Source organism: Notolepis coatsorum, assembly GCF_963971535.1.
Source record: "Notolepis coatsorum genome assembly, chromosome: 5".
Taxonomy (NCBI): domain Eukaryota; kingdom Metazoa; phylum Chordata; class Actinopteri; order Aulopiformes; family Paralepididae; genus Notolepis; species Notolepis coatsorum.
The window spans coordinates 43,073,998-43,092,624 of NC_140169.1; the positions used below are offsets into that span (position 1 = coordinate 43,073,998).

At 46.9% G+C, this 18,627-nt stretch overlaps 1 protein-coding gene across 1 annotated transcript in view; it reads left to right on the forward strand.

Annotated features, from left to right (window-relative positions):
• The window catches only part of sec63 (SEC63 homolog, protein translocation regulator), a 110,409-nt gene that overhangs the window by 28,601 nt on the left and 63,181 nt on the right, over nucleotides 1-18,627 (forward strand). The window contains exons 7-10 of the mRNA XM_084315353.1: nucleotides 5,256-5,306; nucleotides 5,453-5,561; nucleotides 6,156-6,250; nucleotides 14,309-14,441. Of these exons, the coding sequence (XP_084171479.1) occupies nucleotides 5,256-5,306; nucleotides 5,453-5,561; nucleotides 6,156-6,250; nucleotides 14,309-14,441 (388 nt within the window). The remainder of the gene's footprint in view (nucleotides 1-5,255; nucleotides 5,307-5,452; nucleotides 5,562-6,155; nucleotides 6,251-14,308; nucleotides 14,442-18,627) is intronic.

Sequence of the window (18,627 nt, forward strand, 5' to 3'; positions counted from 1 at the left end):
TGCATTGTACCCATCCTTGGGCCCAGTCTGCCAGTGCTGTAACTAGAGTTGTTCCGATACCGATACCAGTATCGGAAAAGCCGCCGATACTGGCTAAAATGCTGGTATCGGTATCGGCGAGTACCCTCTAATGCTGCGCTCCGATACCATATGACGTAATTTATCAACAACACTGTGGTCTGTTGAGTAAGCATTATAAAACAAACGTGTGCTTAATCGATTAAAGTGTCAATGCCATTTGTCATTTTAACAGCAGATACTTTCTTAAATGTCATCGTCCCGACAGAGCGGTGTTGACGGGGAGCTCATGGGTTCGCTTGGTGGCTGGTGTTATTAGCATTGAACAGCTAACCGAAAGCTAGCTTTAACATTACCTTGGCTAAAGTTGGGGCTATTCATATAATCCAGCAATAATGGCTGCAGACCTGCAAGCAAAGTACAGCAAGTTGGCAAAGGAGTATTCCAAGTTAAATCACAATGTCACCAGTAACGTTACAGTCTTCTATGGTCTTCCCATATACCGGTAGCTCATGCTAGCTAACGGTAACGTCGTCATTGCACAATTGCACGTCGCGTACACAATTAATGACATGTTGCGGACAGCCATATCGGCGACAATGTTTAGCTTTTAGTGCCAAATGATAAGAGTCTGAGGCGGAGTCTCAAAAGAGAATGTTGAATATTTATTGTGCAAAAATCACAACAGATCCTCTGCTACTTCAACGGAGCCTTGTAGACAGACTGAGTAGGGTATATCTGCAGAGCCAGTGGGTAGCGAGTGCAGCAACGTATAATGTCCGTGTGGATCATTGGAGTAGGGTATATCTGCAGTGCTGAAGCCCCATACTCATTGATTAATGATACCAATACAAATCTATACAATCACCTGTTGTTGAATAAATACCATTACTTTCTAGTTATTACTAAAAAACAGTATATATAAAACAGTATTTGTTAAAAAAAAAAAAATTATATTTATAAAAAATTTATATAATATATATTTTTTTTTAAATTTATGTATGCACTGGTATCGGATAAGTATCGGTATCGGCCGATACCCAAAGCTTAGGTATCGGAATCGGATCGGAAAGGAAAAAATGGTATCGGAACATCTCTAGCTGTAACCCTATGGAGATGTTTACCTTCTTTGCAGGGCTATAACTTTTTAAATATTATGAATGAATGAAAAAGTTTATTTTTGGACATGTTATTCTCCATATTTCTCCAAACAACTCACGATATCTTGTTCCGTCGAACCAAACAATCATAGCAACAAATTAATAAAACATTAAAAGAAAAACATAAAAAAAAAGAAAAAAATAAGGAATTATAAACAAAAGGTCAAGAGCAATGTGTTTGGTTAGCAGACATGTCCAAAAAAGGAGTAGAGGGAAGCTAAGCTTATTGATCCCTACCCCCTTACATTTATATTTGTTCTTCCATTAATTTGACTAGATATAACATAATTTAGTGTATTACAATATAGAATATACTTTGACTTATATTAAAAGATTACAAGAAAAGATAAAAACTTGATTCACTTAACAGCAGTGCATATAGTACATCACTACATACACAATATAACATAACTTTGTTTATCCTCAATACTAATTTCTGTATTTTTCCAATGTGTATTTTTTGTAGCTGCTTTTTAAATTGTGCCACATGTTTACTCTGTTTGATGTATTCGGGTAAATTATTCCACAACTTCACTCCACACACCGATATGCACATGCTTTTCAGCGTGGTGTTTACCATTGGTTGTAGGGGTGGACGGTATAAATGGTATACGGTATAAATGGTATTAATTTGCTCTACGGTATGGATTTTGACTATACCGTGTAACCGGTAGAGCAGCTCTAAAATAGCAATGACGTCATGTCATTTAACCACAGCGCGACTATTTCAATCGCATTTGCCCCTAAAAATAGATAGAATTAGTAGATAACTGGAAAAAGTTATTTAGGAGGCTTCGCGCAGTGGCCGTGTAACACGCAATTGTTAGGGATGTCCGATATTATCGGCCGACCGATATTATCGGCCGATATCGGCAGTAAAATGTGATATCGGAAAATATCGGTATCGGTAAAAAAAAACAAAAAAACAATAACAATATATATATATATATATGTTTTTTTTTTACATTTATTTAACCTTTATTTACCCAGGCAAGCAAGTAAGAACCAATTCTTATTTTATTTATTGTCAAAAGTATGCATGTTGGTTTAATTCAACAACAAGAGATATGTAATGTTAATTTTAACTTTTTTAATTATCATATTTTGCACAGATAATGCTTACATTTAGAAAGCCTTTTGAATGCATCCAGTGAAATTATTAGTTACCTGAAATTATTCTGTTTTTTTGGGGGGAAACCCTGCATATATCGGTATCGGTATCGGAAATTAAGAGTTGGACAATATCGGAATATCGGTATCGGTAAAAAAGCCAATATCGAGCATCCCTAGCAATTGTCATTTCATAATAAACGCATATCACTGCGGCGCACAGCAAGTTTCAATTTCAGTTCCTGGCATTTTTAACCAGTGGAGAAAGGTAAGAGATGTCCCTAATGTTTTTCTTATATGAATTATTCTACGTTAATAAAACATACCTGGTGATCAACTACAGTTTGCTGTAAACATTATGATATGCGTGTAGTGTTATGATAACGACGGCTGCAGCGGGAGGACGGCTGCAGCAGTGGATTTGCGAATAGCATGCAGCTGCAGAGCCGCAGAGCTAGCGGCGCTTTCAGGTCAGGTCCGCTCAACAGCGCCCCCCCCCCCCCCCCCCCCACCCAACGGCTGAAAGCTGTGACCAGACCTGAAAGCGCCGCTGGCTCTGCGGCTCTGCAGCTACATATGCTTCTAGCAAAATCCAGCATCCAGCCCGGCTGTTTGCAATGGGAGCAGCACGGACTCGGGACTTATTTTATTTGGAATATGACTTTATACGCAAAAGTAGCCTAGTTTTAAGTTAAAATATTATAAATCTACATGCCTTGAGGATGTCATTATTTATATAGCCTGCCTATCAGGCAAAAAAATTTATTCTAACGGAAACACTGATACCGTGATATATACCGTTACCGTCTATGCTTCAAATTATACCGTGATATAAATTTTAGACCATACCGTCCACCCCTAATTGGTTGTTTAAGATTCCCTTTCCCTCTTAAGTTATAGCTATATCGACATTACTATGGCCCATTCAACATCGATTATCTATCGTTCGTTTATTATCTATCGTGTGGGAACGTTATATTTTTTCATTCATACGTTGTCGTGTTAATACAGTCGTGAATATAAGTATGTCTTTAAGGTTTTCTGCAGTAATTCCTAAAATGCGAGTTATAGGCCCTGACGCATATGATAGATTATCGATTGGCATTTCTTTCCTATACACCAGGGGTCAGCAACCTTTTTGACATGAAGTGCCAGTTTGAAATATAGTTGTAACTAGTGTGCCTGTGCCATATCAACAATATTCCATGCATCGTAACATTTCTCATAATCGGGTATTTTTTATGATAATTTTTACATTATTACATCATTATTGTTATTGTTATTATTAACAATATTATTATGATGGTTGTATCAACCCTAAATCTGAGTTCGGGCGGGGGTGCAATGCAGACAAACAGTTTTGCCTTACTGAGCTCTGTTATCTGGGGGCTGTAGTTGGTCCCTTTAAGCTGCACACCGGAGCATCTTTTAATCCAGCCGGTTGCTGTTCTCTGATATTTTCTGACATTTCGTTGATGCGTCGCTCGACACTTCAAGCTGACATGGGGATATCTTTTATCCTTGATTTGATTGTCTCTTTGTTTGGCAAGCCTTCAAACAAAACATCTGAGCTACAGAGAAAAGCCTCCTTGATATACTCGCCATCAGTGAATGGCTTTCCACATTTCGCAATGCAATGAGCAATGCGATAGCTTGCTTCAGTTGCATGGTTTTTAGCAGTCGTGAACACTTTGAGGGTGCTGGCTTGCTTTCCATACCTGGCCACGGCACGTTTAATCGATTCTGCCTTAACTTTTTTGATGCTTCGTCTCAAAATGGCGTTTCACACCTGACGTTCTGCAAACTACATTTTCTAAACATAAAAGTACACACAGCACGGTCCTTCTGACACACAAACCCGTAGTCGTCTGTCCACGAGGGCTGGAATGCCCGAATTTCCTTTGCTTTAACTTTCTTAGCGGGGGTTGCCATCATGAAAGACGGCACATACAGAATGCAACCGCAGCACTTTGATTACTTGGGAACTACGCGCGGGTGCGGGAGGCCAGCTGACTGCTGACAGCTGAGCACCATGGGAACAGCTGTATAGCTGTCATAGGGGTGTGCAAAACAGTCAACTTACAAAAAAGAACCTGTGGGAGGATTTCAACAAGATAAATGCGACAACAGTGCAAAATATTTCACTAATATTTCAAAGCGAAGTATAAAAAAAAAAAAAGTATATACCGTATATATATTTTTTTATTATGCTGCCCCCTGTGCCAATGAAAATGCCTCCGCGGGCACGCGTGCCTAGGGTTGCCTACCCCTGCTATACACGCTATATTAAAAAATTCAAATGTATATGATCGGTATACAATTATGCTTCATCATGCTTGAAGGAAAGGTGGGGGGGGGTTGTTTATAATTCCTTGATCGTCAGTAGCGTCTTTTTTTACTATGGGTTGATACGTTGATCAGATGGATTGACGTGAAATGAATAAACAATCGGGCTGAAAATAACGTTGGATTCCTCTTACCGTTCGCCGATGAGACTGGAGGAAAAATATTCCAATTATTTGATGTCGATCTGCTAGATCCATTTCCCGTTTGTATGACGCAATAAACGCCGAAATCATATTGATTATTGCGTTTCGAAAGCGATCTATCTAGATCCACACTACAAGATATTACTGCCGGAGGAATTTCCTCGATGCACCGAGCGCCACTTCCGGTTTGGCTTGGAGTGTAACTCGCCTGACATCCACCAGGCGGCGGTATTGAGGCGTTGCAATATCAGACAGGGTCCAGCTGCAGCAGCGGAGGGAGGCTGGGTGAATTATGAATGCCATGGCGAAAAAATGAAATATTGATCCCAAAAACGAGTTTATTCGTTGTTGGCGCACAACGCATGGCGGGCAATAACGAGTATACACGTTTTTGGCGCACAATGTGTTAACACTTAAACTGGTTAGTTAGTCTTATTTACAATTATAAATAAATGGATTGTCTGTCTCTTTTCCTTAGGTGCTGTTAGTCTATGGCCTAGCCTTCATGGTCATCCTTCCTGTCGTTGTCGTAAGTATTAACACAAGATCAATCGTGATGATGCCATATTTTGCACGTGTGGTTAAATTGAGTGTAAAAATGATTTGAAAGATTTAAAGATATTTAGATATTCTCTTATTACTTCTCACTGTTTTTTTGTGTGCACTTCTGCTCAGGGCACGTGGTGGTACCGCTCCATCCGCTACAGTGGAGACCAGATCCTCATCAACACCACGCAGCTCTTCATGCACTTCATGTACAAGACGCCCAACATGAACATGAAACGTGAGTCTCGTAGCGCCTCCTCCCAATGACGCCACCTGCTCTTTTAGTGCATGCACTCCACCGTTTCAGCTCACTATGCCAATAATATGCCAAAGACTCTGGAAAATGGATATCAATGGCTGAAACGCAAAACCTCCTATCCATTTTCCAAAAGCAGTATATTGTATTGCGTATCATAAAAATAAAATAAAAAAGGCATTCTGCAAGAAAACACCTTTTTTTTTTAATTTTCTTCCCAAAAAAGTGAACATTTCAGATAGGAGGTTTTGCGTTTCAGCCTTGGATATGATATATGATGCATATTGAGGTCTGGGGGTGAGCGGGGGGGGGGGGGGTGAGCGAGCCAGTGCCCATGTATATTGTTCTTTCGTTTAGTTTTTGGTGTTTTTTGTCTCAATTATTGTCTTGTTGTGTTAAGTTGTTGCATTGGGATGTCTTTTTATGTATTATTATTATTGTATTGTGATATGTCTTTGTTTCATGTTTGAAAAAATTTAATAAAAATATTTGATCACAAAAAAAAGATATATGATACATACTGTATTAGCTGTGTCGTCCTCGCCCTAGTTGACCTCACCGTGTCCTAAACTCCAGGGTTGGCCATGGTGCTCACAGCAGCGTTTGAGTTCGACCCGCGCAGCAACAAAGATGCCACCATACGACCAACGGACAACATCGAAGTGCCACAGGTAGACATCAGCTGTGTGTGTGTGTTAACCTGGCCCGCTGGATGGTCTGTTACACAGAACCCTCTGGGAAGTCGTCTGTTGAAGCTGTTTGGAATATGGCCGTGCAAGACCTTGAGGTAGCATGGCCTAGACTAGAGGTAGCATGGCCTAGACTAGACTAGAGGTAGCATGGCCTAGACTAGACTAGAGGTAGCATGGCCTAGACCAGGGGTTCCCAAAGTCGGGGTCGCAACCCACAGGAGGGTCGCGAGCCGCCGCAGTGGGGTCGCCAGATGATTAAAAAAAAAATATATATATATATTATATCTAAAACATTTTTTTATTTTTTTTTTTAATGCAGTCAGGCCACTGAACTTAGAAGCAGGCCAGGACAGTGTTTCTAGTTGCACCAGCGCAATAGTTAGATAACCTAGGTGGGGAACAACCAGGAGATCACTGCAACTCACACAAGTTGGAGAACTATCTCTCTCTTGCTCTCACACACACACACAAAAGGAGCCGCATGTGATTGGTGGAGGCAGGACTCTTACAAAAAACTGTTGTTGCTAATCATTGACACATGCTAGCCTGTAATAACCCCCCCCAGAAAAATTTGCATTTGATATATTGCAAATATATGCCATCACACACACTGGCATTTAAAGGGTTAGAATTATAAAATGTATATGTGGTGTTATGGTCAGGGCTGAAGTTGAATAAAATATTGTATTATTTTCAATCTGACATTACAAAAAAACTGAAAATCCATCAAAATCTGTGTTGTTGCTAATCATACATAGCCTGTTTTTTAACAATAATTTGTGATGCCATCACAAACACTGGCATTTAAAGGGTACAAATAAAAAAAATGCCTGCACCAGAATGCAGGAAATGAAGTTTTTGTAACAAGAAATGTCCTGGTGGGGGACCCCCCGCTTAAAAAGTAGCCTGACTGGGGCTATATTTTGCACTATATTTTGCACTATTTCCTGGCCTGAATGATTTCCCCAGTCCGGCCCTGGTTAAAAGCCTCCAATGCTTATTAGTGTGTGCGTTTGAACGTGTGCATGTTTCAACCATACATTTCCATTTATAAGAAAAAAATAAAAATAATTTTTTTTTATTTTTTTTTACCTCTTATAATAGTGGGGGTCGCGGCTCTCTGACACCGTTATTTTTGGGTCGCGGCCTGAAAAGTTTGGGAACCCCTGGCCTAGACTATAGGTAGCATCGCCTAGAGACTATAGGTAGCATGGCCTAGACTAGAGGTAGCATGACCTAGACTAGAGGTAGCATGGTCTAGACTAGAGGTAGCATGGTCTAGACTAGAGGTAGCATGGCCTAGACTAGAGGTAGCATGGCCTAGACTAGAGTTAGCATGGTCTAGACTAGAGGTAGCATGGTCTAGACTAGAGGTAGCATGGTCTAGACTAGAGGTAGCATGGTCTAGACTAGAGGTAGCATGGCCTAGACTAGAGGTAGCATGGCCTAGACTAGAGTTAGCATGGTCTAGACTAGAGGTAGCATGGTCTAGACTAGAGGTAGCATGGCCTAGACTAGAGGTAGCATGGTCTAGACTAGAGGTAGCATGGCCTAGACTATAGGTAGCATGGTCTAGACTAGAGGTAGCATGGTCTAGACTAGAGGTAGCATGGCCTAGACTAGAGGTAGCATGGCCTAGAGACTAGAGGTAGCATGGTCTAGACTAGAGGTAGCATGGCCTAGAGACTAGAGGTAGCATGGTCTAGACTAGAGGTAGCATGGTCTAGACTAGAGGTAGCATGGCCTAGAGACTAGAGGTAGCATGGTCTAGACTAGAGGTAGCATGGTCTAGACTAGAGGTAGCATGGTCTAGACTAGAGGTAGCATGGTCTAGACTAGAGGTAGCATGGTCTAGACTAGAGGTAGCATGGTCTAGACTAGAGATAGCATGGTCTAGACTAGAGGTAGCATGGTCTAGACTAGAGGTAGCATGGTCTAGACTAGAGGTAGCATGGTCTAGACTAGAGGTAGCATGGTCTAGAGACTAGAGGTAGCACGGCCTAGACTAGAGTTAGCATGGACTAGACTAGAGGTAGCATGGCCTAGACTAGAGGTAGCATGGCCTAGACTAGAGTTAGCATGGTCTAGACTAGAGGTAGCATGGCCTAGAGACTATAGGTAGCATGGTCTAGACTAGAGGTAGCATGGTCTAGACTAGAGGTAGCATGGTCTAGACTAGAGGTAGCATGGCCTAGAGACTAGAGGTAGCATGGGCTAGACTAGAGGTAGCATGGTCTAGACTAGAGGTAGCATGGCCTAGACTAGAGGTAGCATGGTCTAGACTAGAGGTAGCATGGTCTAGACTAGAGGTAGCATGGCCTAGAGACTAGAGGTAGCATGGTCTAGACTAGAGGTAGCATGGTCTAGACTAGAGGTAGCATGGTCTAGACTAGAGGTAGCATGGTCTAGACTAGAGGTAGCATGGTCTAGACTAGAGGTAGCATGGTCTAGACTAGAGGTAGCATGGTCCAGACTAGAGGTAGCATGGTCTAGACTAGAGGTAGCATGGTCTAGACTAGAGGTAGCATGGCCTAGACTAGAGGTAGCATGGCCTAGACTAGAGGTAGCATGGCCTAGACTAGAGGTAGCATGGTCTAGACTAGAGGTAGCATGACTTAGACTAGAGGTAGCATGGCCTAGAGACTAGAGGTAGCATGGTCTAGACTAGAGGTAGCATGGTCTAGACTAGAGGTAGCATGGTCTAGACTAGAGGTAGCATGGTCTAGACTAGAGGTAGCATGGCCTAGACTAGAGGTAGCATGGTCTAGACTAGAGGTAGCATGGTCTAGACTAGAGGTAGCATGGTCTAGACTAGAGGTAGCATGGTCTAGACTAGAGGTAGCATGGTCTAGACTAGAGGTAGCATGGTCTAGACTAGAGGTAGCATGGTCTAGACTAGAGGTAGCATGGTCTAGACTAGAGGTAGCATGGTCTAGACTAGAGGTAGCATGGTCTAGAGACTAGAGGTAGCATGGTCTAGACTAGAGGTAGCATGACTTAGACTAGAGGTAGCATGGCCTAGAGACTAGAGGTAGCATGGCCTAGACTAGAGGTAGCATGGCCTAGACTAGAGGTAGCATGACTTAGACTAGAGGTAGCATGGCCTAGACTACATGTAGCATGGCCTAAACTAGAGGTAGCATGGTCTAGACTAGAGGTAGCATGGCCTAGACTAGAGGTAGCATGGTCTAGACTAGAGGTAGCATGGTCTAGACTAGAGGTAGCATGGTCTAGACTAGAGTTAGCATGGCCTAGACTAGAGGTAGCATGGTCTAGACTAGAGGTAGCATGGTCTAGACTAGAGGTAGCATGGTCTAGACTAGAGGTAGCATGGCCTAGACTAGAGGTAGCATGGTCTAGACTAGAGGTAGCATGGTCTAGACTAGAGGTAGCATGGTCTAGACTAGAGGTAGCATGGTCTAGACTAGAGGTAGCATGGCCTAGACTACATGTAGCATGGCCTAGACTAGAGGTAGCATGGTCTAGACTAGAGGTAGCATGGTCTAGACTAGAGGTAGCATGGCCTAGACTAGAGGTAGCATGGTCTAGACTAGAGGTAGCATGGTCTAGACTAGAGGTAGCATGGTCTAGACTAGAGGTAGCATGGCCTAGACTAGAGGTAGCATGGCCTAGACTAGAGGTAGCATGGTCTAGACTAGAGGTAGCATGGCCTAGAGACTAGAGGTAGCATGGCCTAGACTAGAGGTAGCATGGCCTAGACTAGAGGTAGCATGACTTAGACTAGAGGTAGCATGGCCTAGACTACATGTAGCATGGCCTAAACTAGAGGTAGCATGGTCTAGACTAGAGGTAGCATGGCCTAGACTAGAGGTAGCATGGTCTAGACTAGAGGTAGCATGGTCTAGACTAGAGGTAGCATGGTCTAGACTAGAGTTAGCATGGCCTAGACTAGAGGTAGCATGGTCTAGACTAGAGGTAGCATGGTCTAGACTAGAGGTAGCATGGTCTAGACTAGAGGTAGCATGGCCTAGACTAGAGGTAGCATGGTCTAGACTAGAGGTAGCATGGTCTAGACTAGAGGTAGCATGGTCTAGACTAGAGGTAGCATGGTCTAGACTAGAGGTAGCATGGCCTAGACTACATGTAGCATGGCCTAGACTAGAGGTAGCATGGTCTAGACTAGAGGTAGCATGGTCTAGACTAGAGGTAGCATGGCCTAGACTAGAGGTAGCATGGTCTAGACTAGAGGTAGCATGGTCTAGACTAGAGGTAGCATGGTCTAGACTAGAGGTAGCATGGCCTAGACTAGAGGTAGCATGGCCTAGACTAGAGGTAGCATGGTCTAGACTAGAGGTAGCATGGCCTAGAGACTAGAGGTAGCATGGCCTAGACTAGAGGTAGCATGGTCTAGACTAGAGGTAGCATGGTCTAGACTAGAGGTAGCATGGCCTAGAGACTAGAGGTAGCATGGGCTAGACTAGAGGTAGCATGGTCTAGACTAGAGGTAGCATGGCCTAGACTAGAGGTAGCATGGCCTAGACTAGAGGTAGCATGGCCTAGACTAGAGGTAGCATGGTCTAGACTAGAGGTAGCATGGTCTAGACTAGAGGTAGCATGGCCTAGACTAGAGGTAGCATGGCCTAGACTAGAGGTAGCATGGGCTAGACTAGAGGTAGCATGGCCTTGACTAGAGGTAGCATGGTCTAGACTAGAGGTAGCATGGTCTAGACTAGAGGTAGCATGGTCTAGACTAGAGGTAGCATGGCCTAGACTAGAGGTAGCATGGCCTAGACTAGAGGTAGCATGGCCTAGACTAGAGGTAGCATGGCCTAGACTAGAGGTAGCATGGTCTAGACTAGAGGTAGCATGGTCTAGACTAGAGGTAGCATGGTCTAGACTAGAGGTAGCATGGTCCAGACTAGAGGTAGCATGGTCTAGACTAGGGCTGCACCGATTAGTCGACATAATCGACGATGTCGATTATAAAAAAAAACGTTGACGACGAATTGTTGCGTCGATTAGTCATTACAAATATATATATATAATTTTTATTTTTTTTGCACTACCTATCTTTGAAAGTGGCTTCTCAGCTCTGGTCCAGCCAGCTGAAGACTTCTTAGCTTAAAGGGGAGATGAAGCATAGCGATAAACAGTCATATCATCAAATTAGTATTTAGATAAACCACAGAAAAAATTACGTTATAAAAATAAGGCGTTTCTAAGAAAACGATTTGTAATAATGTCCATTTATGTAGCATTTATGAACATGTGCGCCGCCATTTTGTTGCTGACGTCACGTGTTGGTTTGGTGTATACACTGCTGATTAGCTGCATAGTAAATATGGACTGTCGGGTCAGTCAAATGTTGCCTACCAAACAACGGGACCGCGGTGGTTATTTTTGTATTGCTCCTGGCTCTTCAAACTAATTTTACCGTGTGAAAGAGAGGAAAGTTGGTTAATTTCCACAAACTACCAGTGAAAAAAACAGTGTTGTTGGCACGTTGGCTCAGGCTGGCTGCACTCTGGCTGGCTGCACTCTGGCTGGCTCCACTCAGGCGGCGCGATCAGCCTGTTGGACAGGGAAGGAGGATCTGCAGCGAACACTTCATTGCCTCGGATTATGTTGTTGGGGGTGGGAGGTTTGTCCAGAATACCACTAATCAGCTGAAGCGGTTCCCTCGGTCTTCGACAGACAGACTTGCGCACCGGGCGCAGGCAGTTCAGCGACGGGAGCATTTAGCCTGCTGGCTACCTAGCTCCAGTTCAACCAGCCGAGCGACGGGAGCATTTAGCCTGCTGGCTACCTAGCTCCAGTTCAACCAGCCGAGCGACGGGACCATTTAGCCTGCTGGCTACCTAGCTCCAGTTCAACCAGCCGAGCGACGGGACCATTTAGCCTGCTGGCTACCTAGCTCCAGTTCAACCAGCCGAGCGACGGGACCATTTAGCCTGCTGGCTACCTAGCTCCAGTTCAACCAGCCGAGCAACGGGACCATTTAGCCTGCTGGCTACCTAGCTCCAGGTACCAGCGTTAGCTCCCGGAGCGATGGCTAGCTAAGCCAGGTACCAGCGTCAGCTCCCGGAGCGATGGCTAGTTAGTTAGCAGCACCAGCCGGGTACCAGCGTTAGCTCCGGGAGCTGACGCTGGTACCTGGCTTAGCTAGCCATCGCTCCCGGAGCTAACGCTGGTAACCGGCTGGTGCTGCTAACTAACTAGCCATCGCTCCGGGAGCTAACGCTGGTACCTGGAGCTAGGTAGCCAGCAGGCTAAATGCTCCCGACGCTCGGCTGGTTGAACTGGAGCTAGGTAGCCAGCAGGCTAAATGGTCCCGTCGCTCGGCTGGTTGAACTGGAGCTAGGTAGCCAGCAGGCTAAATGCTCCCGACGCTGAACTGCCTGCGCTCGGTGCGCAAGTCTGTCTGTCGAAGACCGAGGGAACCGCTTCAGCTGATTAGTGGTATTCTGGACAAACCTCCCACCCCCAACAACATAATCCGAGGCAATGAAGTGTTCGCTGCAGATCCTCCTTCCCTGTCCAACAGGCTGATCGCGCCGCTTGAGTGCAGCCAGCCTGAGCCAACATGCCAACAACACTGTTTTTTTCAGTGGTAGTTTGTGGAAATTAACCAACTTTCCTCTCTTTCACACAGTAAAATTAGTTTGAAGAGCCAGGAGCAATACAAAAATAACCACCGCGGTCCCGTTGTTTGGTAGGCAACATTTGACTGACCCGACAGTCCATATTTACTATGCAGCTAATCAGCAGTGTATACACAAAACCAACACCGTGACGTCAGCAACAAAATGGCGCCGCCCATGGCGAAAACAGGGAAATTATATTTGATTTTTCAGACAAATAAGCAGGATTTCACATTTTATTATAGGACCCTGTCTTACACAAGGTACACAACAAACAAACTAGGATCACATTGTTCACTGCTTCATCTCCACTTTAACATAACAGACCGACAGTAAGTTTGGGGGAACTAATGGGATAACTGGGGATGTTGTTTGGTCCTGACAAGAGTCTCAAAGCAACTCTGAGGTCATGCTCAATGTCCAATCTGTTCCTCTGCTCTGTCTTCAGCTGGACCAGAGCTGAGAAGCCACTTTCACAAAGATAGGTAGTGCAAAGAAAAAATATATATATATATATTATATATTTTTTTTAATATTGTTTTTTCGATTAGTCGACTAATCGAAAAAATAATCGACAGATTAGTCGACTACCAAAATAGTCATTAGTTGCAGCCCTAGTCTAGACTAGAGGTAGCATGGCCTAGACTAGAGGTAGCATGGCCTAGACTAGAGGTAGCATGGCCTAGACTAGAGGTAGCATGGCCTAGACTAGAGGTAGCATGGCCTAGACTAGAGGTAGCACAGCCTAGACTAGAGGTAGCATGGCCTAGACTAGAGGTAGCATGGCCTAGACTAGAGCTAGCATGGCCTAGACTAGAGGTAGCATGGTCTAGACTAGAGGTAGCATTGACTAGACTAGAGCTAGCATGGCCTAGACTAGAGGTAGCATGGCTTAGACTAGAGGTAGCATGGTCTAGACTAGAGGTAGCATGGGCTTAGACTAGAGGTAGCATGGTCTAGACTAGAGGTAGCATGGCTTAGACTAGAGGTAGCATGGTCTAGACTAGAGGTAGCATGGCCTAGACTAGAGGTAGCATGGTCTAGACTAGAGGTAACATGGTCTAGACTAGAGGTAGCATGGTCTAGACTAGAGGTAGCATGGCCTAGACTAGAGGTAGCATGGTCTAGACTAGAGGTAACATGGTCTAGACTAGAGGTAGCATGGTCTAGACTAGAGGTAGCATGGTCTAGACTAGAGGTAACATGGTCTAGACTAGAGGTAGCATGGTCTAGACTAGAGGTAGCATGGCCTAGACTAGAGGTAGCATGGTCTAGACTAGAGGTAACATGGTCTAGACTAGAGGTAGCATGGTCTAGACTAGAGGTAGCATGGCTTAGACTAGAGGTAGCATGGTCTAGACTAGAGGTAGCATGGCCTATAGGTAGCATGGCCTAAAACAAAAGGATCTAAGCTCTCCCCTCCTCCCCCTCGCAGTTGATCCGGGAGTTGGGGAACATCAACGTGAAGAAGAAGGAGCCTCCGTTCTGCTATCCTTACAGTCTTAAGGCCCGAGTCCTGGTGCTGGCTCACCTGGCCCGTATGGACGTGTCTGAGGACATAGAAGAAGGTAGGAGAGAGACACACACACTCTGCAGCCATATCTCTTGTATTGGTTTTCCGGTTAACATGGGAGTGGGATTCTACCAGGGACTTCACGGTTCAATTCAGTTATATATCGTATTTGCTTTCGCGTCCCGCTCTGAGCCTTATGAGATACCCCTTATCTCCTATGATACCTAATGTATCTCCCACGAAACAACTACATGCACCCCACCTGTATGGGGCCCCGCCCCTATGGTGGCATAGCCCATATAACCGTGACTCTGGTCACCAAACACCCTTCCTCTATTTTCGTCCCAGCGTACTGGCTGCGTGCACCATACGTAACTAGCAGGATGAAAAAGATCAGAGTCATAATGTTGAAAGCTTACCGGAGGTTGCTGGCCCCTGGCATCTTCGACGCATGTTTTCGGCGACACGGCGGGCCTATGTTGATGTTCCTCGTCTGATGACAGCAGATCGAGGTTCAGCTGTACAATATTGGCTGTCAGGCCAGCTTGTACTCAGGTAGGCCCTGTGTCTTCAGGCATGGGTATTAGTGTTAGTAATGCTGGTTTGTTTTGTTACACAACCATGTTGTGTGTTGGCGCCGGGGGCAGGATGGTTTGGTGAACGTTCACTGCAGGGAACGGTTTCCAAGCTGTCTTGGGCGTGCTACTAAACATATAATGCTATGCTACATGCTATCGCTAATGCCACATGCTATTACTACTGCTAACTGCTACGCTGTTCTAATGTCTCCGCCGTGAGATGTTGTCACTTCTCCCTCCTCTTGCCCGGTTCATCAATGAAGGTCAGTCGGTAGCTGTTGTGGTTTTTTTTGCTGAGTCCTATTTACCTTTTTTCGGGTAAATGGGTTGACAACAGGGTAGGCCGTGGCTAGGTTGCCTAGCCAGGTATGTTACCTTGTGTTCCGGCGGGGTCTGTTGAACGGTGTCCCCATCTGGGGCGATGCGTGAGCTCGGCGGTGTAGCAGTAGAGCTATATTACTGCAGGATGGGACTTGACGGCGGGTTATGGCTCAGCTGGCTAGTTCCTATCCACATTGGCGTCGGGTAGTGGGGCTATGGGTCCAGCCGACATGGTAAACATGTTGCGTGTCTGCGCAGGCGATTGTTGATCTGGGTCCCACATCGCCTCACGCTAGGCTGTAGTAGTATAAGGGTAGGGCCGCCTGGGAGAAATGTGAGGCCCTGTGCGAATTTAAATGCGAGGCCCCCCACCCCCTGAGGCGGTCCTGTGTAGTGGGCTATTGTTTCGTTCTGTCACTCTGCTATGAGAAGGTCTGTCTTGCTACAGTTTTCTCTCCTCTCAACCATTCATACTGACGGTCAATCGGTATACTGGGGGAGTAGTGCAGGGGGGGCTTTGTTTACCTTTTTTGGTAAATGGGCTAAACTAGGGCTGGTGTGCTGTTGTGAATATTTTGAATGAAGGCGGGACTAGTTCGCTCTGGTCCGCCTCCCCTTAACTTTGTGTGTATGGGTTTGCTCATTCTACAGTATTTTGTGGTTTAGTTCTTTTATTCATTTAACCCTTTCATGGTGCACACCACAGTGGAGGTTGCTGTTTGCAATCACCACTGGTGCTCCGTGTTAACATCAGTCCTTTGTTTTTGACATATTGAAACAGTGCCCCGCCCGGCCGACGCCATGGGTGGGTCGGCCTGGCGAGTGGTTGGTGGGCTGTTAAAGCTTGTACCGCCACGGTATGGAATTGGCAACGATTAGAACTGTGTTTGAATTGCTGTTTTTTTTCTATTAAAAATGGTGTCTGGTGGAGGGGCCTTGAGGGCCAGCCGACGTCGACACATCGCGCGAGGTTGTTGACGTTATTAGCTTTGACCCAGCCGCAAGCTATAACCGCTCAGGGTTCCCCTCTCCGCAGGGGATTTTGGTCTTCTGCTGGAGCGCGGGCGGTATTGTCCTAGGCCCTACACCGCCTCACACCGCGCAGCCAGAAGAAGAGAGAGCACGGCCTCGTCGGCGGCGATGACGAGGCCCTCGACAGGCGGCCATGTTTTCCCCCGCCGGAGGTATCCTGGGCGTTGATTCGACAGGTGTCCACAAGGCCGACAGCCTTGGCGGCCGAGGGATCGGCCATGTAGGATGGGTTCGGCTTGAACAAACAAGCCGTCACCGTCCTGCCGCGAGCAGCCCGCTCTCCGATCACTCCCTTCCCCAACACCAGCGGAAAAAGTGGGCTCTGATTGTTTCCTTTGGCTGCGGGCCGCGTGCCTTCGTTGATGCGCGGGCGGCCCCCCTTTCGCTTCTCATGGGGACAGGGGCTGACACCCAGTTGATGGCTGAGCCTGGGTCTGTCCGTGAGAATGTTGTGCTGTCAAGCGGCTCCCACACCTTGAACTGTGTTGGTTGAGCCTGGTGTTACGTCTGTCAACTTAAGTGTTGTCAGCAGGGGGGCTCGAAACCTTTTGAGGCACACAGTGCGGGCTTCCCCGGCCTCGCCTTCGCCAGGCCAGGTATCATGTTGGTGCCTCCCACTCCTGAAATATTGGCAAGTGGTCGCAGCTCACATGATTTGGGGTGGTAGTAATATCACTGCAGGGCTACGGTGTGTAGGAACCCATGGGGGCCTTACACCTTGCATGTCCGGCTGCAGAACAACTCCTCAGCATGTTCTGGAGGGGTGTTCAGTGGGGGGGCTTTTTTCATCGGAAGCCCCCCGTATCAGACCGGCCCTTTCTGTCGGGGTTCCCCCTTGGGTGCGATTGCCTCGTGGGTGGTGTCGGGGTCAGATGTTCCGACACGGAACGCGCTGCTCGCACGGTTCCAGGGTTGGCTACGCACAGCGGGGGGACCGGGCCAACTATCTACAGTTCCTGGCGGACCTGCGCCACGTGACGGCGGGTGCGTTGGGAGTGTCGTCACATATGACTACGGCAGTACCATATGTCGAGGTGGATGGAGAGAACGCTGAGGCGGGGACTTGTGTTTACACAACCCCACCCGTTTTCAGGTTTGGTACAGACCCCATTGTCAGGGTCTCCAGCAGTGACAGCTCTGGTCAACGAGATCCAATCTCTGTGGACGAAGCAAGCCATCGTCGTGGCGTTCTCCTCCCGGTGTTCTCTGCCTGAGAAGTCGGGAGGGAGGGGTGTAAGACCCAGGCTGGACCTGTCCCATGGGAAGGTTCAGCATTTTTTGGATCGTCTCCTACCTGTTGAACACTGTCAGGTGGGGGTCTGGTTCTCCTCCATAGACCTGTAGGATGCGTATGCGCATCTCCGATCTTCCATCCTAGGGCTTACCTACGCTTCCTTTGCAGGGTTAGCGTATGAGTACCAGAGGCTGCCGTTCGGTTTTCTCTGGCTCCCCGCATCTTCACCAAGTGCGTGGAGGCCGCACTGGGGCCTCTGCGTCGTCAGGGGTTACGGAGTGTTCTGCCCTGATGACGTTCTGGTCCTTCGCGGTCAAGGTGGATCGTCAGGTCTCGTACCAGGCAGGTCTCTACCAGCCTGGGGTTGCTGTAGACTGGATGTAGAGTACTCCTCTTCCCAGTCAACGGTTGGAGGGCTATGGGCATCCATCTCAGAGCATGTTGTCAACACGCTCGGGAGGTTCCGTCCTAGGACGGTTACGGCGCTGTCTCACGTCGCGTTTTCACCGACGCCTCCCTCGCTGGTGACGCGTCGGGCCAACGCAGTAGGGGGCAGCAGGCAAACCATGCTGCCCGGTCTGCGCTACGTTCAATGTGTTGGTGTTGAAAGCGGTCCTTCTGGTCCACAAATGGTGTTGATCAGGACGGACGATACGACGTCAGTGTCGTGTATCGACAGACAGGGAGGAGTACGCTCCCCCTGTCTGCACCAGGCGGCGGGCGGCTGGCTATGGGCGTCCTCCATCTGCGCGGCCTGAGGGCTCCCCACATCCCCGGCAGGGAGAATGTGGGTGCAGGTGTACTGTCGCGGGCGGTCCTCATCCTGACGGGTGAGGATTACGTCTGGACATGGCCAGGCAGGTCTGGGACCGATGCCGTGCCGCCAGGGATTCTTCCCCATACATCTGTTAGGTCAGTTGTTGGGACGGGTACGTTGAGGGGCGCAGGTTCTTGATCCTGATGGTGTTACCATCCGGAATGCGCATGCTCCCTCCACTGTCGCGCTTACGCGGGCAGATGACGTATGTTCCAAGTGTGGTGTAAGGCGGGGGGCCGGGACTCAGTCTCCTGCCCCC